We start from the raw sequence: 19,277 nt of genomic DNA on the forward strand, positions 1-19,277 counted from the left end.
CTGCTAACTTTATTTAGAAAAATATACGTAAACAGTCCCTATGTTGTATCGATTTCAAAAAGAATAAGATGTTTAAGTTTGTTAATAAAAAAAGAGTAAATTTGTATTAATGTGGCCAAAGCAGAGAGGGAGTGAGACCGCCCGCACGAACCGTGGGGTGGTCAAAAACGAGCGACCCTTCCCCCCTAACTTCCGCGGAAGAAATATACAGTGCACAGCAATGGTGGCTCCAGAATTCTGAACAGCCATTTATATACATTGATTATTAAAGTGGGCGACACACAGCACATACAGGCGTGCACAGGTGAATCTGTTTATTCGTATTAGAAGAAGGAGCGGAAGTCAAGTGCAAGATGGAGAACTGCAGCTTCCACAGCCAGCTGCTGTCCGTCATGGAGGTCCTGGCCAAGGCAGCGGTGGCGGAGATAAACCGGCGTGTGGATGACAGCTGCGCGGTGCTCCGGGTGGAGGTGAGCCAGAGCCGGCGGGACATCGACCAGCTGAAGAGGAAGTGTGAGGCGATGGAGGCAGAGCTGAGGAGGACCAGGATGAGAGCCAGGAGGAAAGGTGGGCAGGGATGCATGAGAATTTCACTTGTTGTCCAGAGGAAGGGTCTGCTTTAAAAACACGCTGTGTTTGTTGTACTTCTTCCTCAGTGTTTTATCCTCCAGCAGCCGAGAGGTTCTCTCCTCTAGTCAAAGTCGTGTTGAACAGAGAGAGACAGAGCACAGGATGGGACAGACAGGTGGATGCTAAGGATCAAAATCAACCCCAGCAGGTATGACAACCACAAAATATTATTTGGATATTGATTAATCAATTAATCATTTAGCCCATAAAATGCCTGCAATTAATAAAAAACACCTATCACAGTTTCCCAGAGCCCAAGGTTATGTCTTTAAACGGCTAGTTTTTGTCTGATCAGCTGTCCAAACCCCAAATATATTTATTGTGCGATGATATTAAACAGAGAAAAGCAAGAAATCTTCACATTTGAGAAGCTAGATCCATTACTGGAACCAATTAATTTTAATTTTGCTTTGTTTAAATATGACTTAGTACATGTATAGCCTATCTCTTAAAAAAATATTAAAACTTTGTAAGGCTTATTTACATTTAGTCTACTTTACTTAAACTCAGTGTAGATGCCCTTTACTAGCACATCTTGTGTATTTATTTGTTTTATTTGTGAATCAGTTCATCCTTCCTGTATGAGTGTTAATGTCGGGCCCGGTGTTGCAGTGTGCAGACATGGAGCCGGCTAATGAAGCTGAACACGTACTGATCAAAGAGGAGTGTGCAGAGGAGGACACGTGGAAGAACGACTCAGAGGACAAGCTGAGTGAGTTTGAACACAAACATAACTCAGTAGATACGCATCACTCTGGGTTTCAGGTATTAAAAGATTTAAAGATAAGACATGTGTTAGCCTGAGAGCCTCTACTTTAAGAAGATGTTTGCTTCCTGTGCTTTCTTTAGTCGCTAAAGACGAGCAGCCGCCATCTTTCGAAGCCTCACAACCTGCCCAGACTGACAACTCCGTGGAGCGACGCTACTCGGCTGAGACCCCCGCCGACCCTGGAGCTCTGGTTTCCCCGACGGACGGCTACATCTCTTTCCCCGAGCAGCAGCTGAAGAGAAACCAAACTGAGGCAGAACTCGGGGTGAAACACGAGAGAGAGGAAGAGCCCGATGAGAACGCAGCTCCTCTTGATTCAGCCCACAAGTTTGTGACAGAGGAAGGTGGCGGGCCGCTGTGGCCGTCCAATCTGTGCAGAGACGCCCCTGATCCGAGCTTCTCATACGCTGAGCAACAGTATGAGCCGGTTCCCTCTGTGTTCCCATCTCAGAGTGGGTTGCGTTTGGAAGACCTGGTGCCCCAAATTCACTCAGTCGGGAAATCACATTCAGTCGTGGTGAGCGCAGCACGAGTGAAAAGACGAGCCAGAACGTTTGGATGTAAGCGACCACAACCAGATGAAGGACACAGTGCTCTGTCTCAGATTAACACCATGGATCAGTGCATGGTTCCGCAACAATCACAGCATCAGCACAGAGACTCCGCGCCTCACGTGACGAACCCGAACCAGCATCCGACGCCGCCAAACCCAGCGGCCTCTTCCTTCTGCGGGCACAGCCGCGGCAGCTTCGGCCTGGCGAGGAGGATGAGGACGCCCTGGAGGTCCGGCATCGGCGAGAAGAGATTCAGCTGCACGTACTGCGACAAAACGTTCATGAGGTTCAGTCAGCTCAAAGAGCACCTGAGGAGTCACACGGGGGAGAAACCGTTCAGCTGCCTGCAGTGCGGCAGGAGCTTCACCAAACAGTGCAACCTCATCAGACACGCCGTGGTGCACAGCGGAGAGAAGCCCTACGAGTGCTCGCTGTGCGGGAAGTGCTTCACCCAGCGCTCCAGCCTCAAGTCCCATCAGAAAACAGCGCACTGAGTTTACAGGGTTTCGTTTTGTACATCTGACTCCTGCGTTTAGTAATTCAAGAAACATTCCATGTTTTTCACTGTAGCTATGCGATATATTGATATGATTGTTTATTGTTTATTGTTTTTAATATAAAATATGTGATATAATACTGACATAATGAAACAGACTAGTCTGAAATCGGAATACCACAGTTAAGCTTAAAGAGCCATACTTTGTTTTTTTCCTGCTGCTCAAGGAAGCCACTAGTTTTCCGTACAGTATGAAAAACAGTTAGTGGACTCTTGAACCTTACTTTGTCCTCACTGCGTTACCTCACAACAATAAATACACTCTATGAACAAAAGTACTGGGACACCTAGACATTACTTTTATGCCCGTTTTTTTTTTTGCCCGTTCATCCATTTGTGAGGTCAGACACTGATGTTGGACACGAGGGCCTGGCTCGCAATCTCCATTCTCGTTCATCCCTAAGGTGTTTGATAGGGTTGAGGTCAGGGCTCTGTGCAGGCCAGTCAAGTTCTTCTACACCAAACTGGGAAACCCATTTCTTTATGGAGCTGCCTTTGTGCAGGAGGCATGTTGTCTAAAAATGTATGTTGCAGCATCAAGAAATGAGCCAAAACATGCTAAACCACTGGTATGGTCCTTTAAATGTGTAACTTCCTGTTTTGAAAGGCTAATCTGACTAGGTGAGGTAAACAAATAGTGAATACTTTGGTCATATCAACATCACTAATTATCTTATTTCTTAAAAAAATAAAATGTGTATAATTACCTTTGGAAAAGCACTCAGTCATATTGTCACATTATATTGTGAGAGTACTTGTTTTACATGTTCTATTGTTGTGACACACAATGATGCACCCAGATAGGAATATGGATTATACATTAAAAATATCAGAGAAAAAGAATTAACTTCAAGTTCATTTTTCAACATGTGAGCAAAAGGATGTCCGGTGGCCTGCAGTCCTCGTGTTTCACCAGACTCTCTTTGTCCAATTTAGAGATGCCAGATATGAACTAAGACAGGACGGCTAGGTTTACCGACTATTTTTATTTTAATTATTATTGGGGCCATTTTTATTCCTTTGTTGGGGTCTAAAATCTGAGTACCAAACATTGACAGGTGAGGTGGTCGAATCCTACAGACAAACTGATCCACTTCTGGTCTTCCAATTCAGGTCTCCATCGTCAAGCTGCTGAAACACTGCCAGGGATCACTTTACCAGGACCATGATGTCGATAGATATTGAATGAATTTGTTTTGAATGTCTATTTATTTCCACATTTGAAAACCTGCTAGTCTTTCTTAAATTTGAGTAATCCATCACATTGTGGGTCAAGTCTGTATAAAATGTAGTCAGTTAGTTACTTTATCTTTGCATTGGCACAAGTCTGCGCTGTGTTACCTTTATCAAGTCTGGCAAAAACATAATAAGCATGTTTATTTTTTTTAACAATTTAGTACAAAATAAGCAAGGAGGTATGTCACAATCTTTTTTTCAGATTAGCAAATAGTCACAACTTTTTTATTCTGCAGCTTTCAGGAAAACAGCTGCTTGGCTCTGAGACATGAGAGGGACAAAGCAGGGTGATGCCTGCCTGAGTAAACCAGTCTAATATTCCTTATTGCAACCAATGTGTAGAAACCAGAGAGACTCTACTGTGACACTTGGTCAGGATGTAAAGTGTGGATCTGTTTTTTATACACTATGATCTGTCCACATTATGACTTCGGTCTCAGAACTTGCAAATCAAATCTAAAAGGAAAGGTTTTCAAAACAAATACGACTTTGTCAATTTTAAGTCCAGGCCGTGATGAGCTTCTCCGAGTGTTAGCCAAGTCACACTGAAGAAAAGAATGGGAGACAAACACAAGGAAAAACTCTGGGAAGCTTGTTGTTATTCGATCAGCAAAAAACATCTCAATCTCTACTCATCAAAGCAGGTAACAAACTTTTTACACAAATATACAAAGGTAAGACATTAAAAATGTGTTCTCATAAATATCAAATTAGATCCTTTATACTGTAAAACAGTGTCATAAAAGTTACATTGGTTGCATAGAGAAATAGTGATACGTAGGTTCAGAGGAGATCACCGTATACAATCACTGTACAAGTACATTTTAGTTCCTGTTGAAGTCATCAGACTGATCAGCAGAATTTAGCATCCTAAGAGAGTGCTGGAACAGAGGCAAACATGACTCACGTTCAACAAAAATAAATCTCATTTCAGAACAGTCATTTAGTTTGTACACTGAAAAACATTCAGATGAACACTGAAAACGGTTTTGCTGTTAAACATTACCACCGAGAAAGTGATTTTACCCCAATCTGCGACACGCTCACAAATTTCACCTCTTCCACGTCTATGATGCGCAGTACAGTGGAACCACTGAACATCAAGCAGAAAGTCTTATTTCAGATATCCACTGGAGTGTGTTGATCAAAGTTGAAAATGTCATGAAAACCACCTATTTAATAATTGAACCGTATGTTAGCAGCAACCACAGCCACAGGGGAGTGTTTGAGAGCTCTTGCTGTGAGACATTTAGCTTCAGTTTACAGGAAACATGCCCAAAATTAAATAAAATACACACTGATTTATTGAAAATCTTGCCACTGAGGTTGTATAATCTTGTCAAGGGGAAAAAATTAATGAACAATTTACACCAAAGTTACTCATATCTAGTACTAATAATTTGTGGAAGAACAAACATTTCTCTATCTTTCTATGTTTTTTCAAACACTGCTCAGCCCACCTCTCTGGTCTGGTTTGAAAGTTTCCCTCACAACAGAGTTTTCCACTCATCTAAATGGAAAGGCGTGAAAGACCAGGTTGTGTTGTTTCCCTCAAAACAAAAGGCTTTTCATCCAACCCAAAGCTGTACGCTGTGAGACTGAGTAATGTGCTCCTGTTAAGTAAAATGATTCCATTAACTGAAGCCTCTTTCGAGTTTTTAGGTAAATTCACCGGTTTCTGCTAGATGGAATTAAATCGAATGGTTTCTTTTGTGGGAGTTTACTTTAAATATTGCTCAAAAAAAATTCATTCATTTAACCACATTCAGTTTTGACTTCCTTATGCATGGGGCAGTACAAACTGAGGGTAGCAGGCTGAATACACTGCAGGGTCACACCAGGAAAGCCTCTTCTCATGTCAGGACCAGCATCAAACTTATAGCAACTTTTTGGAAGACTGCACATCTGTAAGCAGTATCAGCATCAGTGGTTGTTATGTAACACTGTTACAGGACATATTTGCAGCATGTTGTCACAGTGAATTATCTTTTTTATATAGTTTGTTAATAATAACTTTGGCTTTTTTAAGTCTGACATAAGATTGATTTCCCATCTTCAGGGAGCCGTTACTTTCTAAATTAAAAATGAAATTAAAATCTACATTATTAAAGTTTTGACTTTAGAGCTGGACTATGCAACTTTTGCAGAAGAGCGGCAACAGTAGCCGTACGTAGCAACAACAGCACGACTCTGCTGGGTGAGACAAACGGTTTGTGTTGCACTTAAAGGTGAGGTAAGCGATTTTGGAGAAATCCAACACCATGACAAAACCCACAATTTAGAGCGAACGACGACACAGCAAGTAATGCAACTAATGTTAAATAAGATGTCGCTACAGCTGCTGTTGCGAAGCGAACATGCAGAGAGGACGAGAAGGTCCCAGAGCAGCACACCAGCTCCAGACAGCGATACTCACAGCTCTCCTGCTGATAGAGCTAACATTACAAAGTTTGCTATCATTAGGCCACCATACGCTACTGGTCACACCAAACCTCGGAAGGATAATTCCCTGAGTGTAAATGTTACTGACGCGAGTAAAATTTTATTATTTATAAATTCAACTTTTAATTTGTTAGCGGAAGATGGTGTTATTTTGTCTTTCAAAAGTTACACAGTCTCAATTCAAACTTGTTTTAGAGTGCTAACTCATCATAGAGAGATGTATTTAATATAATTTAATATCATTTTTTGACAATTTCATCGTCATTGTGTGTTAACAGAGTTGCAAGAGGGTACAAACTCTGACATCTGGGATTTTAAATGCAAAAACTTTACAAGGTTCTTTTTACAACATCTATGTTTGCCCACAGTTTGTGTTCTGGATTTGATGTCTCAATAACTTCGCTTGTGAACGCTCTGCTTTGACTATTGAATGGTATTAGTTTGGCTGAAGTACAGTGGCAAAAAAACCCACCACTATGTCATCAAAGCAAACTGCTGTATTTTTCATTAGTGGGCTAGAATTGGCGGTATGGTCCTTTAAGAGCTCATAAGGCAAAGCAACATGTCATGGAGTCATTGACAGTGCTGACCTTTTGGGACAAATACAGTCTGACCTCTAAGGTTTTTAGATGAAATCTAATATAAAGAAATCTAAACTTTGTCATCTCTAAATTCACTTCTGTTAAGTTCCCTGTGAATATTTCACCACTGCAATCTAGTTGGGGGTTGCTAGGATGGTTTAATATCTGTCTCATGAGTGTTGTTTGTCAGGCACTCAATTATTATAAAATCACCTTTTTTCTCATCTGGATATCAGCGTCACGTTAATCAGAAAAATATGGGATTTTTTTAATGTAGTATAAACATTTGTCTAGAACACAAAACACAACATTTGATTTTTAAACACTCACATACACATCACAAGGGATCTTCAATACCCCTCGTCAGACAAGACGCCTAATATAAGAAACCTTTAAAGGAAAACAAACTACATCATCTCACAATATTAAATATAAACAACCGTCTCAAGAAAATAATTTCTATTTTGAGTGTCCATTTTGTTGATAAAACCTTTTTTTGTTCACTTGAAAAATAGAAATCAAGTGTTTTTTCTTTTTTTCCACATTTTATTTTTCCAAAATCTCTGAAATGTGTCCAGTTCATCAGTCTACTTTTAAAAACTAGTTCCCACTGCCTGCATGTCCTCCATCCAGGAGTAATAGTCCCTCTCTCATGTCCAAATCCACCACCTCTTCTGTATGTGTTGGTGTGTGTGTGGATTTCATGTGTGTTACATGGGACAGGTGTCTGTCCCTCTCTGTCGTGCCTCCTCTTCCTCTAGGCTGCTGGAGCAGTCCATCGCCTCCCCACTGTCCCTCTCGCTCTCACCGCTGGGGACCATCGGAGACCAGCTCTCACCAAACTCATCCTCCTCATTTCCCTCCTTCCTCTCCTCTGCCTCCCCGTCCTCCTCCCCTCCTCTCTGCCGGCAGTAAGGTGGGATCTCAACCACAACGTATTTCTTCGCCCAGACACTCAGCGCTGCCTTCTGTCGGGTGTCATTTCCCATCAGGCCTGCGTCATACCTGCAGTTAGTTGCTGAGAGAATAAAAAGAGAAGAGGTAGAGGGAAAAGGGAAAAAGCACAAAAAGATAGGTGAAAAAAAAAACACAATGAGGAACCATTATTATCTAATTTGGCAAATGATTAATGTTGACCTAACCTTTGGCAAAGTATGTCTGTCACACATAACTCACAAATTTTGGTCAATAATCTAAAACAAACTAGGTAACAGGAGGAAACAAGAGCCCTGTCTGCAGAATGACAAGGCTCTCCCTTTCCCCTTGAGTGCACTGAAACCTCCAAGAGTTTGTAGATGAAACTGTAGATGTGTGTGTGGTAAGATGGAAAAGTCAAAGGTGAACAAAGAACAAAACCAGAACACAAGACACCTTTGTCATGAACCGCCAGCTTACATCTTAAGTCACTAGCTGAGTTACCGTGTGTGGCAGCCGTTATCAGGACCGAACACTGTCCTGTGCAGGTTTTCTGCTCACATTACACAGCAGCTGTTTTATATTACTTTAAATTATAACTTCTTTACTTCATCTAAATAGATTAAAGCAAGAATGTTTACTACTACCAACAACAATGACCATCAAAATCAGGTGCATTAAAATAATGTTGCACTGCTGTTAGATTGTTATGTTTTAAATGTTTTGCAGGATTCACTTTTTTTTAATTTTCCACACATTAATCATCAAACATTTTATATCCAAAATGCTAAAAGAACATCTTCATCAGACAACTCACCTGGCAGCGTTGTGGAGAGCTGGCTGGAGTTGCACGTAACAGAACCGTTGTTATTGGAGCCGATAGCACCTGCGAGGTAGAAGACCTCGGAGCGGGGCAGCTGGGGGGAAACTGGTAAGGAGTGACACTGCCTTCCTGGAAGCTGCTGCCAGTAGTAAGACGCCCCCTGTTGGGGTCCTCCAGGTACATGAGCAGATGGCGGGTTACTGAATACACTCCCGGGGGGTGAGTGGAGGTCAAACACCAGCGAGAAGACAGACTTGCTGGGCACATCGTAGAACTTGATCTTGCCCCCACACAGGTCCTCTCGGGCGGTGAACGGGTTGATCTTGTGGGCCTTAGAGGCTCGCTGAGCGGTGGGGGGGTTATAATAAGGGTCCTGGACATTGACTTTTCTTCCTGGTTTGCAGGAGAAGATGTCTGATTGGCTGCGGCTGAGGCAGATGTTTCGCCGGGGGCGGGGTGATTTTGGAGGGATTTTATCATCCTGGAAACCGAGAGGGTTCAGTCGCTTAAAGCCCTGGATCTTCTCACCTTCAACAGAGAGATACATTTGTTGTCGTTGTGTAAGTCTAGAGGTGTATCTTCCATTCCATCAATTCTATCTTGTTAATAGTGCTTTGATGGTGAAATACAGCGCCAGTTTGGATGCACTCTCTCATTCAAGTGAATGGGAAGGTGTGTCCAAACCTTTGACTGGTACTGTGAGTAATATAATGTAACCACTAGGTGGCACTTCAGGGTAAATCCTGCATAGAGTACATAGCCATGAGTTCATTGAATCCCTGTTGTTCCAAGTGTTTCCAAAAGCACTGGATGAGATTGTTTTACACAGAAATATCCTCTTAAGTGTGGTAGGATCTGAATATTCTGATGAATGTTAATTAGAGCAGCAGGAAAAAATGCTAGGATGAACTGAAGGATTTATGGATGAAAGAAACAGGGATAAACAATAGTTAAGAAAGAGATAAGGGCATAAATAGTAATTTTCCTAGTTCACAAAAATCTGTTATTCCCAAAGATGATACATATAAACACATGATGTAACCAAGAAAACATCTTGTTTTCTCCTCCTCTCAAAGTATTGTTTTTGCCAGAAGATATCTGATAGAATTACTCATGTCACTCATGAGGACCAAAAAAAGCTACTCTGCAAATATATTTGGCTAAAACATTGTTATGCAACACAAATATTTCCTACTATGAGGGTGATCCTGGTTTGCAGGAAATGCTGATGTTATCAGGCAAACAGAGAGAGGGAGCTGGAGGAGAGGGACAGAGGGAGGGGCCAGAAGAAGTTCATGACGTACTGTAACAACTGACAGCAGACGAAGAGTGAGAACTGTCAGGTCCAGACCATGTTTTCCACACAATAATAGCTACATAAGAGACGTTTTTTATGTCAACAGGCTCAGACCAGATTAGGGTTGAACGATATGAAAAAAATAAAAAAATAAAAGATATTGCAATATGAGTCATGATTTTAGTGGGAATAGTAATTTTTGCATTTCACACCATAATGCTTCATTTCTAATGGTATGTAAGTTTACCTTTACCAAAAAATTGCATTTCCATATTGCACTTGGCCATACTGAAATAGTTAGATAAGTTAGAATATTTAGATTTCCTGTGCAGCCCAACTGTCACTAGTATAAATTGACCCTGCATCCTGTGACGTAATTTGTTCATGCTCTCCTTCTTCATACACTGTAGCACTGAGGAAAAGGAGCTGAGTGGCTTGTCTAAACAAAAACCCTACTGCCTCCTGGTTCCATGAAGATCAGACATGCAGGCGGCTGTACGCAGGACCAAATTAGAAATGAAACCTGGGCTTGCATGCATCAAGTATCTTAAAATAGGAATGTTGATCTTGGTGAAGTTTATATTATCAACAACCAAATACTCTGCACTATGGTTCTTTGAAGTGTGATACAGATACTCAGATAGATATCACAACATATTAAACTTGAATAACTTACTGGGGTGCAAAGAACAGGGGCTACTGATATTACAGTGAGAATCGCGATGTTGCTTCTTGCTGAACACGAAGTGAAGTAAATATTCTGGTTTCAACAAACCTGGCTGTGAGTTTAGGTGAGGTAAACAGAGTAAACAGAATACTTGCATGGGATCATGTTTGCAAGAGGAACTGTTGTTAGGAGAAGAGAGAATTTCTGTCTCGACATGGGGAGGATAAATATTGAACCAGCTGACTGGTTGGCAGTCTGACTAGAGGAGACGGATATAAAATAGGTTGCCTGCATTACAGTTTCCTTTCCTACCACCTTCTTTTACAGGAATTTACAATCACCTTTTTGTAAACTAAAGGAGGGGACTTTTAGTGACTGTAAAGCTGAAAGGACAAATCACAGCATCACAGTGTGAGATTCTGTGCAGTGCTTTTACCTTTGGGTATGGTCTTCTTGTCGTTGTCCCCACTGAGTGGGACACACTCGTGCATCTCCTCGACTTTAAGGCGTGCAAGAATCTCCTCGAGGTGCCTGACGATGTCTGGGAAGGACGGACGGAGTTTCGGGTCCATCTGGTGGAGTAAAAAATGCAGATGTGGAAAAGGATGAGATTTATATACAATGAAATAGTGCAAAAGCAGGGATAGATTATTATCTGGCAAAAAAACACAGAAAACATACACCAACAGGATTAGCATGTTAATTATACAATATTACAATTATTTACATAAACAAACAAGACAAGAGCTGATGCCTCTAAAAGCATTTACACTGTATTTTGGTTGGTTTTTCCAGGAAATGTGTTCTATTGGTATATGGCAGAGAGGGAGATTGCTTTATGGCTTTTATTGGCACAGAAAGTGGTACAAAAGAAAAGTCTGTGGATAAAATCACCTTTACATGTTTGCATGAAGACACAAAGGTCTTATTTGCAATAGGACTACAGCAAAATGTGGACTGACATCCAGTTGTGTCAGTTATATTTGCCAATATCTGTAGAAATAATATGTGGGTATTCTTTCTATGAAGTGACATGCTAACGTTAAAGATGTTACATGAAAATTAGAATAAAAATTAGGGACTGCAGTTGAAGATGCAAAGTAAAATAAGATTGGGACAATAAAGAGAGGTAGACAGATGCTGGGGATACAGCTGACACGGAAGCGCAAGAGGGTTGAAATAAGATTCTAGAAAAAAACTGTAAAACTGACAATTAAGAAAATGAAATTAAACTGGGGGGCCCCAGAAGAAGGACTTGGATGGGGGATAAGGAAGATGAGGATGATAAAAGCGAGACAACAGACAAGGATGAGAAGGGATGGAGGGAGCCAATATAGGATCAATCAGCAGGGTGCTCCAAAATCTTTAATGCCCTGATCCTCTGTGGTTTGTAATTATGTTAGAGAGAAAAAAAAATCACTATTCCAGTAAATCAAACTATAGTTTATTATGAGAATAAAGTATATTTGGTTTGGTTTGATTTACTTAATGTTCCTCCTCATCTCAATAGTTAATCAATTTAACAACAAATAAATGTATGAGTATTGAGAAAAGCGGATTCTGCCAAGTAATCCAGCTTTTAGTGAACAGAAGACCCCTCCCCGCCATAGTGAACTAAATCAGATTATTCAGATAATCAGATTGCCCCTCTATTTCTGAACAAAGGAATAATAGTTACTTAAGAAATTAAAATATAATAACCAATTTGGGAAATCTCTTTCCCTCAACACAGAGAAAAGTTTGTCATGGACATCCTATTGCTACAGACAATATAACGTGACCACCATGTACTGGCTTTAGCAGATGCATGGCTGCTGCTGTGTGTGCTCACAAGTGGACAGGGATGTTACAAAAATGTAATATCTTAACTGACAGAGAGTGAGACAGGGTGACTGGACGGGAGTGTGGTGGACTCACATTGCAGCAGTTGAAAGCCAGCTGAAGGAAGTCAGGCGGACAGTCTCCAACCATGTGCTGGAACGTGTGATAGTCCAGGCCGAAGTTCTGGTCAGGACGGAGAGGAGACAAAGAGATTGTGATATGTGAAAGTTAAACAGGAAATATGTATTTGCCTTTGTAAACGTGGGATGAAGACAGAGACAGACAGCGCTACATCAGGTGTTTGACATTCTGTAAGTCTTCTGCCAAAACCAGACTCATGTCAAACTAATCTCTCTGACATGGTCCTGCTGACTGCCAAGACTGCATTTTGCCTCTATCAGTCCCATAGACTGACTAAAAGAAGACCAGCCCGCTGAAAGTTTAAATGAAGCAGGCTGTTTGATAGAAAATAAGGTCTCTGCAGGCTTTAAAACAGTAGATAACACATTTGTTTCTGCAAAAGATGTAAAATATATTAAGAGTCCCTTATTTATATTAGACATGATAAACATTTATCTCACACTAGGAGAGCATGAAGATAAATAAAATGAGGAGCAGAACTGGACTTTTTAGGCCAATATGATATATATTTTTCCCTTCAAGTTAGTTATTAAACAATTAAGTGCATAAAATGTGCTGAGCAGTGCATTTTACATTTGAAGAACAAACTTGTGAGTCCTCTCTGGGAGAGGGCATTTACACGCATACCAATATATAATTGTCAAAAATATAATATTGGTCAGTGATTAAAGCTCCGTTACAGTTTTGCCAGGGTGGGTTAAGAAAAATCTGTGCCCACTCTCCATCCCTTGAGAATGTAAAAAACAGGCTTTTGCATTTATTTTGAGGTCTGTATGAGACACGTGAATGTTAACACAGTATCCACAGGGTGTGAATTATGGGACATCAACAGATCAACCTGTGTACAAAGCAAACAGGCAGGTGGAGTACTACAAGGTTATAGGGAGCGGAAAAGAGAAGTAGATGAGCAGTCACCTCTGTGCGGGGAAGGAAGTCGGGGTCAGCCTGGACCCTTGCGATGATCTCACACAGGATTATACCATAAGAGAATACATCGGCCTGAAAACAGATAGACACGCATAAAAAACACGCAAACACCAAATACTTATACCTTCACTTTGTAATAGAGTGAAACATTTTTAAAAGTCCCTGATATTCCTTGAATTTTAATCTGATATACACCAAAACAACACTCTTGATCTGTGTGTACCCTGTAGTTAACTAATAACATTAGTGGAAGTTTTAAATTGTTAGTATGTACAATGAATCATGCTCAGTAGCTTTTGCTCTGTTTAGATTTAGACTGGGTGATGTCAAACCTTCTCACTAAGTAAAACAAATGATAGGTGTGGCTACATTCTGTGCATTATTCATACATGTTGTTATACCCACATACAGATGCATAGACGTACAACAAGTCATATCAACCCTGTTCCTGAAGACAATTCAAAAATAGAAAACAATCCCGCTCGCTCATTGTGCTACTGCAGTATTAAAAACGAAAACCTTGCACAGGCATACTCCTGTTATCAGACAAGAAGGTCCATGATCAATGGAAACTGTGCATCTTGGTCCTAACTCATTATTTTGCTATGTATATTTAGTGTTTTTTCATTATTTTGCTTTGATGTACATCTTATTTTCTACTGCTTTTATGATCCACTATCCCCAGGTGTTCCAAGTTTAATCAAAACATATCTAATGTGATCTTATTTGATTTTTTTCCTTCACCATCTCAGCCAATAACACTACTTGCTATTAACGGCGGCAATGGCAAAGGTCAGAGGTGAAAGTTGGTGAATTTACCTTCTCGTTGTAGGATTCATCTCTCAGCACCTCTGGAGCCATCCAGAAAGGAGAACCAACCACTGAAAGCTTCTCTACTTCAGCACTGCACACGACAAAGATTATTGACAACATGTTAAAGTGTCTGGTCTATTAAAACATGGAAGCTATTTGTGGCCAGGTAATTCAAGACACTTCAGATGCGTTGAAGCGACTCCAGAACTCTGTGTTCCTGGTTCAATGTTTTAATAAAATCATGCAGGCAGAGCCAGACTCAATGTCAGTTTGTGCATAAATATGTCAAGCTGATTCCCTGACACAGTACACAACCAGGAAGAAAAGCCTGACCTGACCCCGGTCGTGTTGTGTGTAAATGAAGACTGGACAAAATAATAGCAGGAGAAAAAAATGACGAGGTTACATTTTCTATTACATGCTGGCTTTGCATTTTTGTGTTGAGGTGTTAGCTCTTGAATGAAAAACTGTTTTCAATTCGTTCTGGGCAATAAAACAATAATATAATAAATGTTCAATATATCATCAATAAATATTTGGTTCAGTTCATTTGAATCACGAACAAATTAGCACTTAATTTTTCTATTAAAATATTGATTTTGTTGAGAAAAAGGGACTGAAAAAAGATTTTCTAATCATATTTGTTCAAAAAGATTTTGTCACAATAGTTTTGAATGTTCTACCTCAGATTTGTTCAGTGATCCACTGTTTGGCACAAAGTGTCATATCTGACCATAAAGAAAAGTTTAACCACATAATTTTCAATTAGGACCAAAAAATGGGCATTTAAACTAAAATAATTATTTGACATATATCATGATAATTATCAATATCAAATGATATGAAATGTTTTTATGATAACATTTTTGGCCATATCGCCCAGCCCTATTTTCAATTAAATTAAATTTTACTTACCTATACTGCCAAATCACAACAGGAGTGATCTCAGGGCCCTTTTCATATAGCGCAAGTACACCTAATAGTAATATAATATTGTTTGAGTTTGTTTGTGGGAGCGTGTGAAGTCATTTCTTTGGTCTGCCTCCATAATGTTAATATGAACAACCTGCTGGATATAAAAAAAAGCTGATATAGAAAATCTGTGCAAACATGAATCCAAGCGCATCAGCTCTGCCTTTTTCACTGTAGTTAACACATACAGTAATATACATTTTAAATTGTTAGTCTACACAATAAATCAAGCTCCCTAGCCCGTTAACTTCAGTAGCTCTGCTCTTTTTAGATTTAGACTGGGTGATGTCAAATCTCATCTTCTCACGAAGTAAAAAAAATTATAGGTGTGGCTACATTCTATGCATTCTTCATTCATGTTTACATACCCACATACACATGCATAGACACACAAGATCATAGAAATTATAATTTGTCTAAGCTGTGTCAACCCTGTTCCTGAAGACATTTAATTTGATTTTAAATTGTTCATTGCGGCAGCAAAACAAAACCCTGCGATGGTATCCTCCTGTTATCAAAACACTAAAGTTGACAGTGCTCAGAAAAGCAATTAGCTTTTAGTCTCTTTTATATTTTTCCTTTAAGTCTTGGTCGTTATTGATCTACTAATAAAGATCCAGGCGTGTGTTTATCTATGTAGCGCAGTGGACTACTCCTTACAGATTGGTGGGGATCTTTTCTGCCAGGCCAAAGTCTCCCACCACTGCTGTGTAGCTGTTGTCATCACATTTGATCAGGCAGTTCTGTGAATACAGAAAAACATCATCATAATTATCACACGTTAAGTTAAGGAAGTTGGGACACTAAGAGATTTTTTTAAAACGTAAAAAAACAAACAGCCAAACCTTCCTGACTGTATTTAAGCCTTCTATATTATTTTAAGTTGCATTCTCATACAGAAAAAAAAGGAAGTAACAGGATATTTCAATATGCATTGCTACGAAGTTAGGACTGTTCCTCTTCACCCTAAAAGGAACTATTTGTAAATCTACTGTTACCATTTGTTACGGTGCTCATTACTATTACTCACTTAACGGACATTTGGTAGCCACAGACACTGAGTTGAGCCGGATGTTAATGTTCTATATCCTCACAATTCATTTATACATATCATTCTACTTAGTATAACTAATGATTCATGAACCCAGTACACAAGATTCTCACTATGCTTCCTTCCATAATTGTGGGTTAGTGTGCGCAACCATGCTGCTTCAGTGTACATTCATGTACAGTACATATTCAAGTAGGAATGTGTGTTAAGTTTTGTTTACATGTCTTACACTGCAACCTTGGCCGTTAGTTTTTGGCACTATGTAATAAAATGTACTGTATGTGCTGCCATTTCTTGCGCTTTCTGAATATATTGCTTATAAATCCTTAACAACTGAAGGGTATACAGGCATGTAGGTCTTACATATGATCTCTAAAACATAGGATAAAGTTACAGTTGGGAGGGGAGAGTGCTTGGAAATACATAACACAATAATTTTAATATTTACAAAAGGAAAGAAAGTTGCTTTGGTCATTGAGTTTAATAGCTGTGTTGTGTGTTAAAGGCAAATGGACTTTGCATGAAATTGAGGAACTATAATCTGCAAGGCTGTGACTATATCATTTAACCCTCAAGAGTCAACTACTGAACTACTGTCTACATGCTTGTTGTCTTTTCATCTTGTCCAGTAACAGGTTTCACTTAAACGTTGCTTAAATTTCCCTGTGCGCTATTCTCCTACAGACGAACAACTGTAAGCTTCGACAGGCAATGAATATGAGTTTTACAACTGTGCATACTGTCCCTGTTCTCTGCCGGTTCCATGTCAACATGGCTCTCGGTCAAGTTGGAAAACTGGGAGCTGCCTGTTACAGATTATCACATCTGACTGTGACACTCTGTTCTTTACAGAGAGGTTTACAGGTCTAGGAGTAAAAGAGCGGATCAGTCTTTAACATTTGTATCTAAGATCTTGTGCAAAGAGGTTGCTTCACTATCCTGTTGACCAAACGCTGATATTAACTAATATTTGAAAATTTACTGTATAGTACTGAACAGAAGTCCAAGGCCACCTGAAACTACTGGACAATGGAAACACAAAAAGTAGCCAAAGTCAAAGAAAGAGTCGTGAAACATTTTCTGAACTAATACATTTCCTCCTATCATAGGTTGTATTGTTCTCTAGTGGGTGAGTCAAACACACCTAGGACCTAATGTGGGCCTCTAAACCAAAAATACTACACATTAAACCTCCCATGAAGATATGTAGATAAAAATCTACAGGCTATGTTACTTTGTTGTCCTGGAGACACAAGAAGGCTTGCTGTCCTATTTTTAGCTATGGTTTCTCCTCTTAACAACCAATTAGCCCGTCTAGCTAACCTTGGAGGTGAGGTCCCGGTGGAATATGCCTTTGGAGTGCAAGTAGGCCAGACCACTGGCGATCTCACAGGCAAGTTTCACCCTTGTGAGCCAACTCAGGTGTTTGTTGCTGTCTAGAAGCTGCTCCAGGTTTCCACCATTGATGTACTAGAGAAAAACAAAGAGAGACACACAAATTAATATGTACGTAGAAATTAACAGAACATATGCGTCACAAGGAAAGGAACATAAACTACTCAATTTTACAGGAATATGTAATATGCAATTTCAGTTTTCAATTTCAAATACGGTGGAAACATTTATATACAAATGGTGTTTAAATAATTTGCTTATAGTAATCAAGTTGTCTGCTTACAGTGTTAATTTTGGGTCTTTCCATACATGACAACAAATGGGGGAAAAATCTAAATAGCCTACAGTTATGGCCAATGTAGTGGTGAGCTGGGGAGATGTCAAACAAGGAATTAAATGAGATGTGAGATGTCTAAACTCAGTTAGTGTGAATACTCTACTGATAGCAACACGACACTTTCTGTTGCCAGTGCCAGCAGACTAGTTAGCTGGCTTGAAAATGTATTGGTCAACTGTTGTGCTGACTGACTGACTAGCTTTATTGTTAAAATATTCAGACACACTTAAACTACGTAAAGGTACAGACTAACCACATTACATAAAGTACGTGCCTATCTAGCTGGGTCACAGAGTGTATGACAGATTGGTGGGTTGTTTGAGTTACAGACGGCCTGCCTGGGGGCTAGCTGGTGTATCGACCAACTGGCTGAATAAAATGTGGCTGGCAACCTGTTCAACTGCTAGTTTCCTACGTGCATGAATGCTGACTGTCTGGCCATCGTGCAGGCTGAAGAGTAGACAGCCAAGAGGACAAATCAGCTCAGCGGGTTTAAAACTATCCAGGGTTCTTCACTCTGTCGGTCAGCTTTGATCCAGAAGAACTTGTCTGACCTTGCTGCTTGCATGCAAACACACACAGGCACACTAATCCCATGTCACATATCGCAAACAGTGTTGGTTCACTAGATAGAGCTGAGATGGGATAAAGAGGTGAGCTGGTTTAGCTGTGGTTTGTATGACTGATTGGCACATGATTAGGACATAGGAGGCTGAGGCTGAATGAAAGAGGTCTCTACTCTGTCACGTGATTCAATAAAATGGGCTCCTGGCCAGATTATTTCTAATTTAATCTAATCCTAGTGTATTTTTACAATGAATGTGTAACTCTGCATGAATGGGTCTTGTAAAGATGTAACCTGACCCACTGCCTTCCTACAACAAAGGTCATTATTTCTCCTAAGCTGTGTGTGACTTTTCCATCTGAACGCAGGGTCACATCCCTTGTCACACCATCTCTCAAGACTACTTAAATCTTAAATGCTGTTATGGTTCAGCTTCCAAAGGACAATGGTAACATCAAAATATACTAACTGTACTGAGTTTTCAATCAGTGGCATCTTAGTATCCTACTTTCATTTAAATGATGAGATATAGTAATAAACATGCATATAACTGGCTTGATGCTGAATAGATTCACTTTAGATTAGAGCTGAGGATCGCAAATGGAATATGGAAAACCCGCTTTACCAACCAAGTTAAATTTATTGTGATACATTTAGCTCAGAAAGTCGATGTAATGTTTGTACCATGATTGTCCAAGTGACCTACAGTAGCAGATTGTTACGGCTACAGTACAGCACAGTAAACATCTCTATAATAACAAATCTTATCTAAAAATTTAACTCGT

General features: G+C 40.0%; 2 protein-coding genes across 2 annotated transcripts in view; one reads left to right on the forward strand and one right to left on the reverse strand.

Moving 5' to 3' along the window:
- The first annotated feature begins 186 nt into the window (after positions 1–186).
- On the forward strand, positions 187–3,215 carry si:ch211-155e24.3 (uncharacterized protein LOC100150696 homolog). Its single transcript, XM_038717424.1, has 4 exons — positions 187–567; positions 657–778; positions 1,243–1,342; positions 1,480–3,215. Exons 1-4 carry the CDS (start codon positions 354–356, stop codon positions 2,445–2,447), a joined length of 1,404 nt encoding a protein of 467 aa, XP_038573352.1. The 5' UTR covers positions 187–353; the 3' UTR covers positions 2,448–3,215.
- A 1,109-nt stretch (positions 3,216–4,324) lies between these two features.
- Positions 4,325–19,277, reverse strand: part of tesk2 (testis associated actin remodelling kinase 2) — a 33,632-nt gene continuing 18,679 nt past the window's right edge. Inside the window, exons 6-13 of the mRNA XM_038717421.1 lie at positions 17,519–17,665; positions 15,805–15,887; positions 14,179–14,263; positions 13,348–13,431; positions 12,388–12,474; positions 10,907–11,042; positions 8,501–9,034; positions 4,325–7,786 (exon numbers count right to left, since the gene is read on the reverse strand). Coding sequence (XP_038573349.1) covers positions 7,479–7,786; positions 8,501–9,034; positions 10,907–11,042; positions 12,388–12,474; positions 13,348–13,431; positions 14,179–14,263; positions 15,805–15,887; positions 17,519–17,665 — 1,464 coding nt within the window. The 3' untranslated portion in view covers positions 4,325–7,478. The remainder of the gene's footprint in view (positions 7,787–8,500; positions 9,035–10,906; positions 11,043–12,387; positions 12,475–13,347; positions 13,432–14,178; positions 14,264–15,804; positions 15,888–17,518; positions 17,666–19,277) is intronic.

The sequence above is a fragment of the Micropterus salmoides genome, unplaced genomic scaffold, assembly GCF_014851395.1.
Source record: "Micropterus salmoides isolate LMB-PRFRI ecotype aquatic unplaced genomic scaffold, ASM1485139v1 Ms_hic_scaffold_14, whole genome shotgun sequence".
NCBI lineage: Eukaryota > Metazoa > Chordata > Actinopteri > Centrarchiformes > Centrarchidae > Micropterus > Micropterus salmoides.

Bases quoted from the DNA above. Each gene is read 5' to 3' on its own strand.
- si:ch211-155e24.3 (XM_038717424.1), top strand. From the start codon at position 354: ATGGAGAACTGCAGCTTCCACAGCCAGCTGCTGTCCGTCATGGAGGTC. The intron at 779-1,242 runs GTATGACAACCA...CCGGTGTTGCAG, and splicing joins ATCAAAATCAACCCCAGCAG to TGTGCAGACATGGAGCCGGC. The intron at 1,343-1,479 runs GTGAGTTTGAAC...TGCTTTCTTTAG, and splicing joins CGACTCAGAGGACAAGCTGA to TCGCTAAAGACGAGCAGCCG.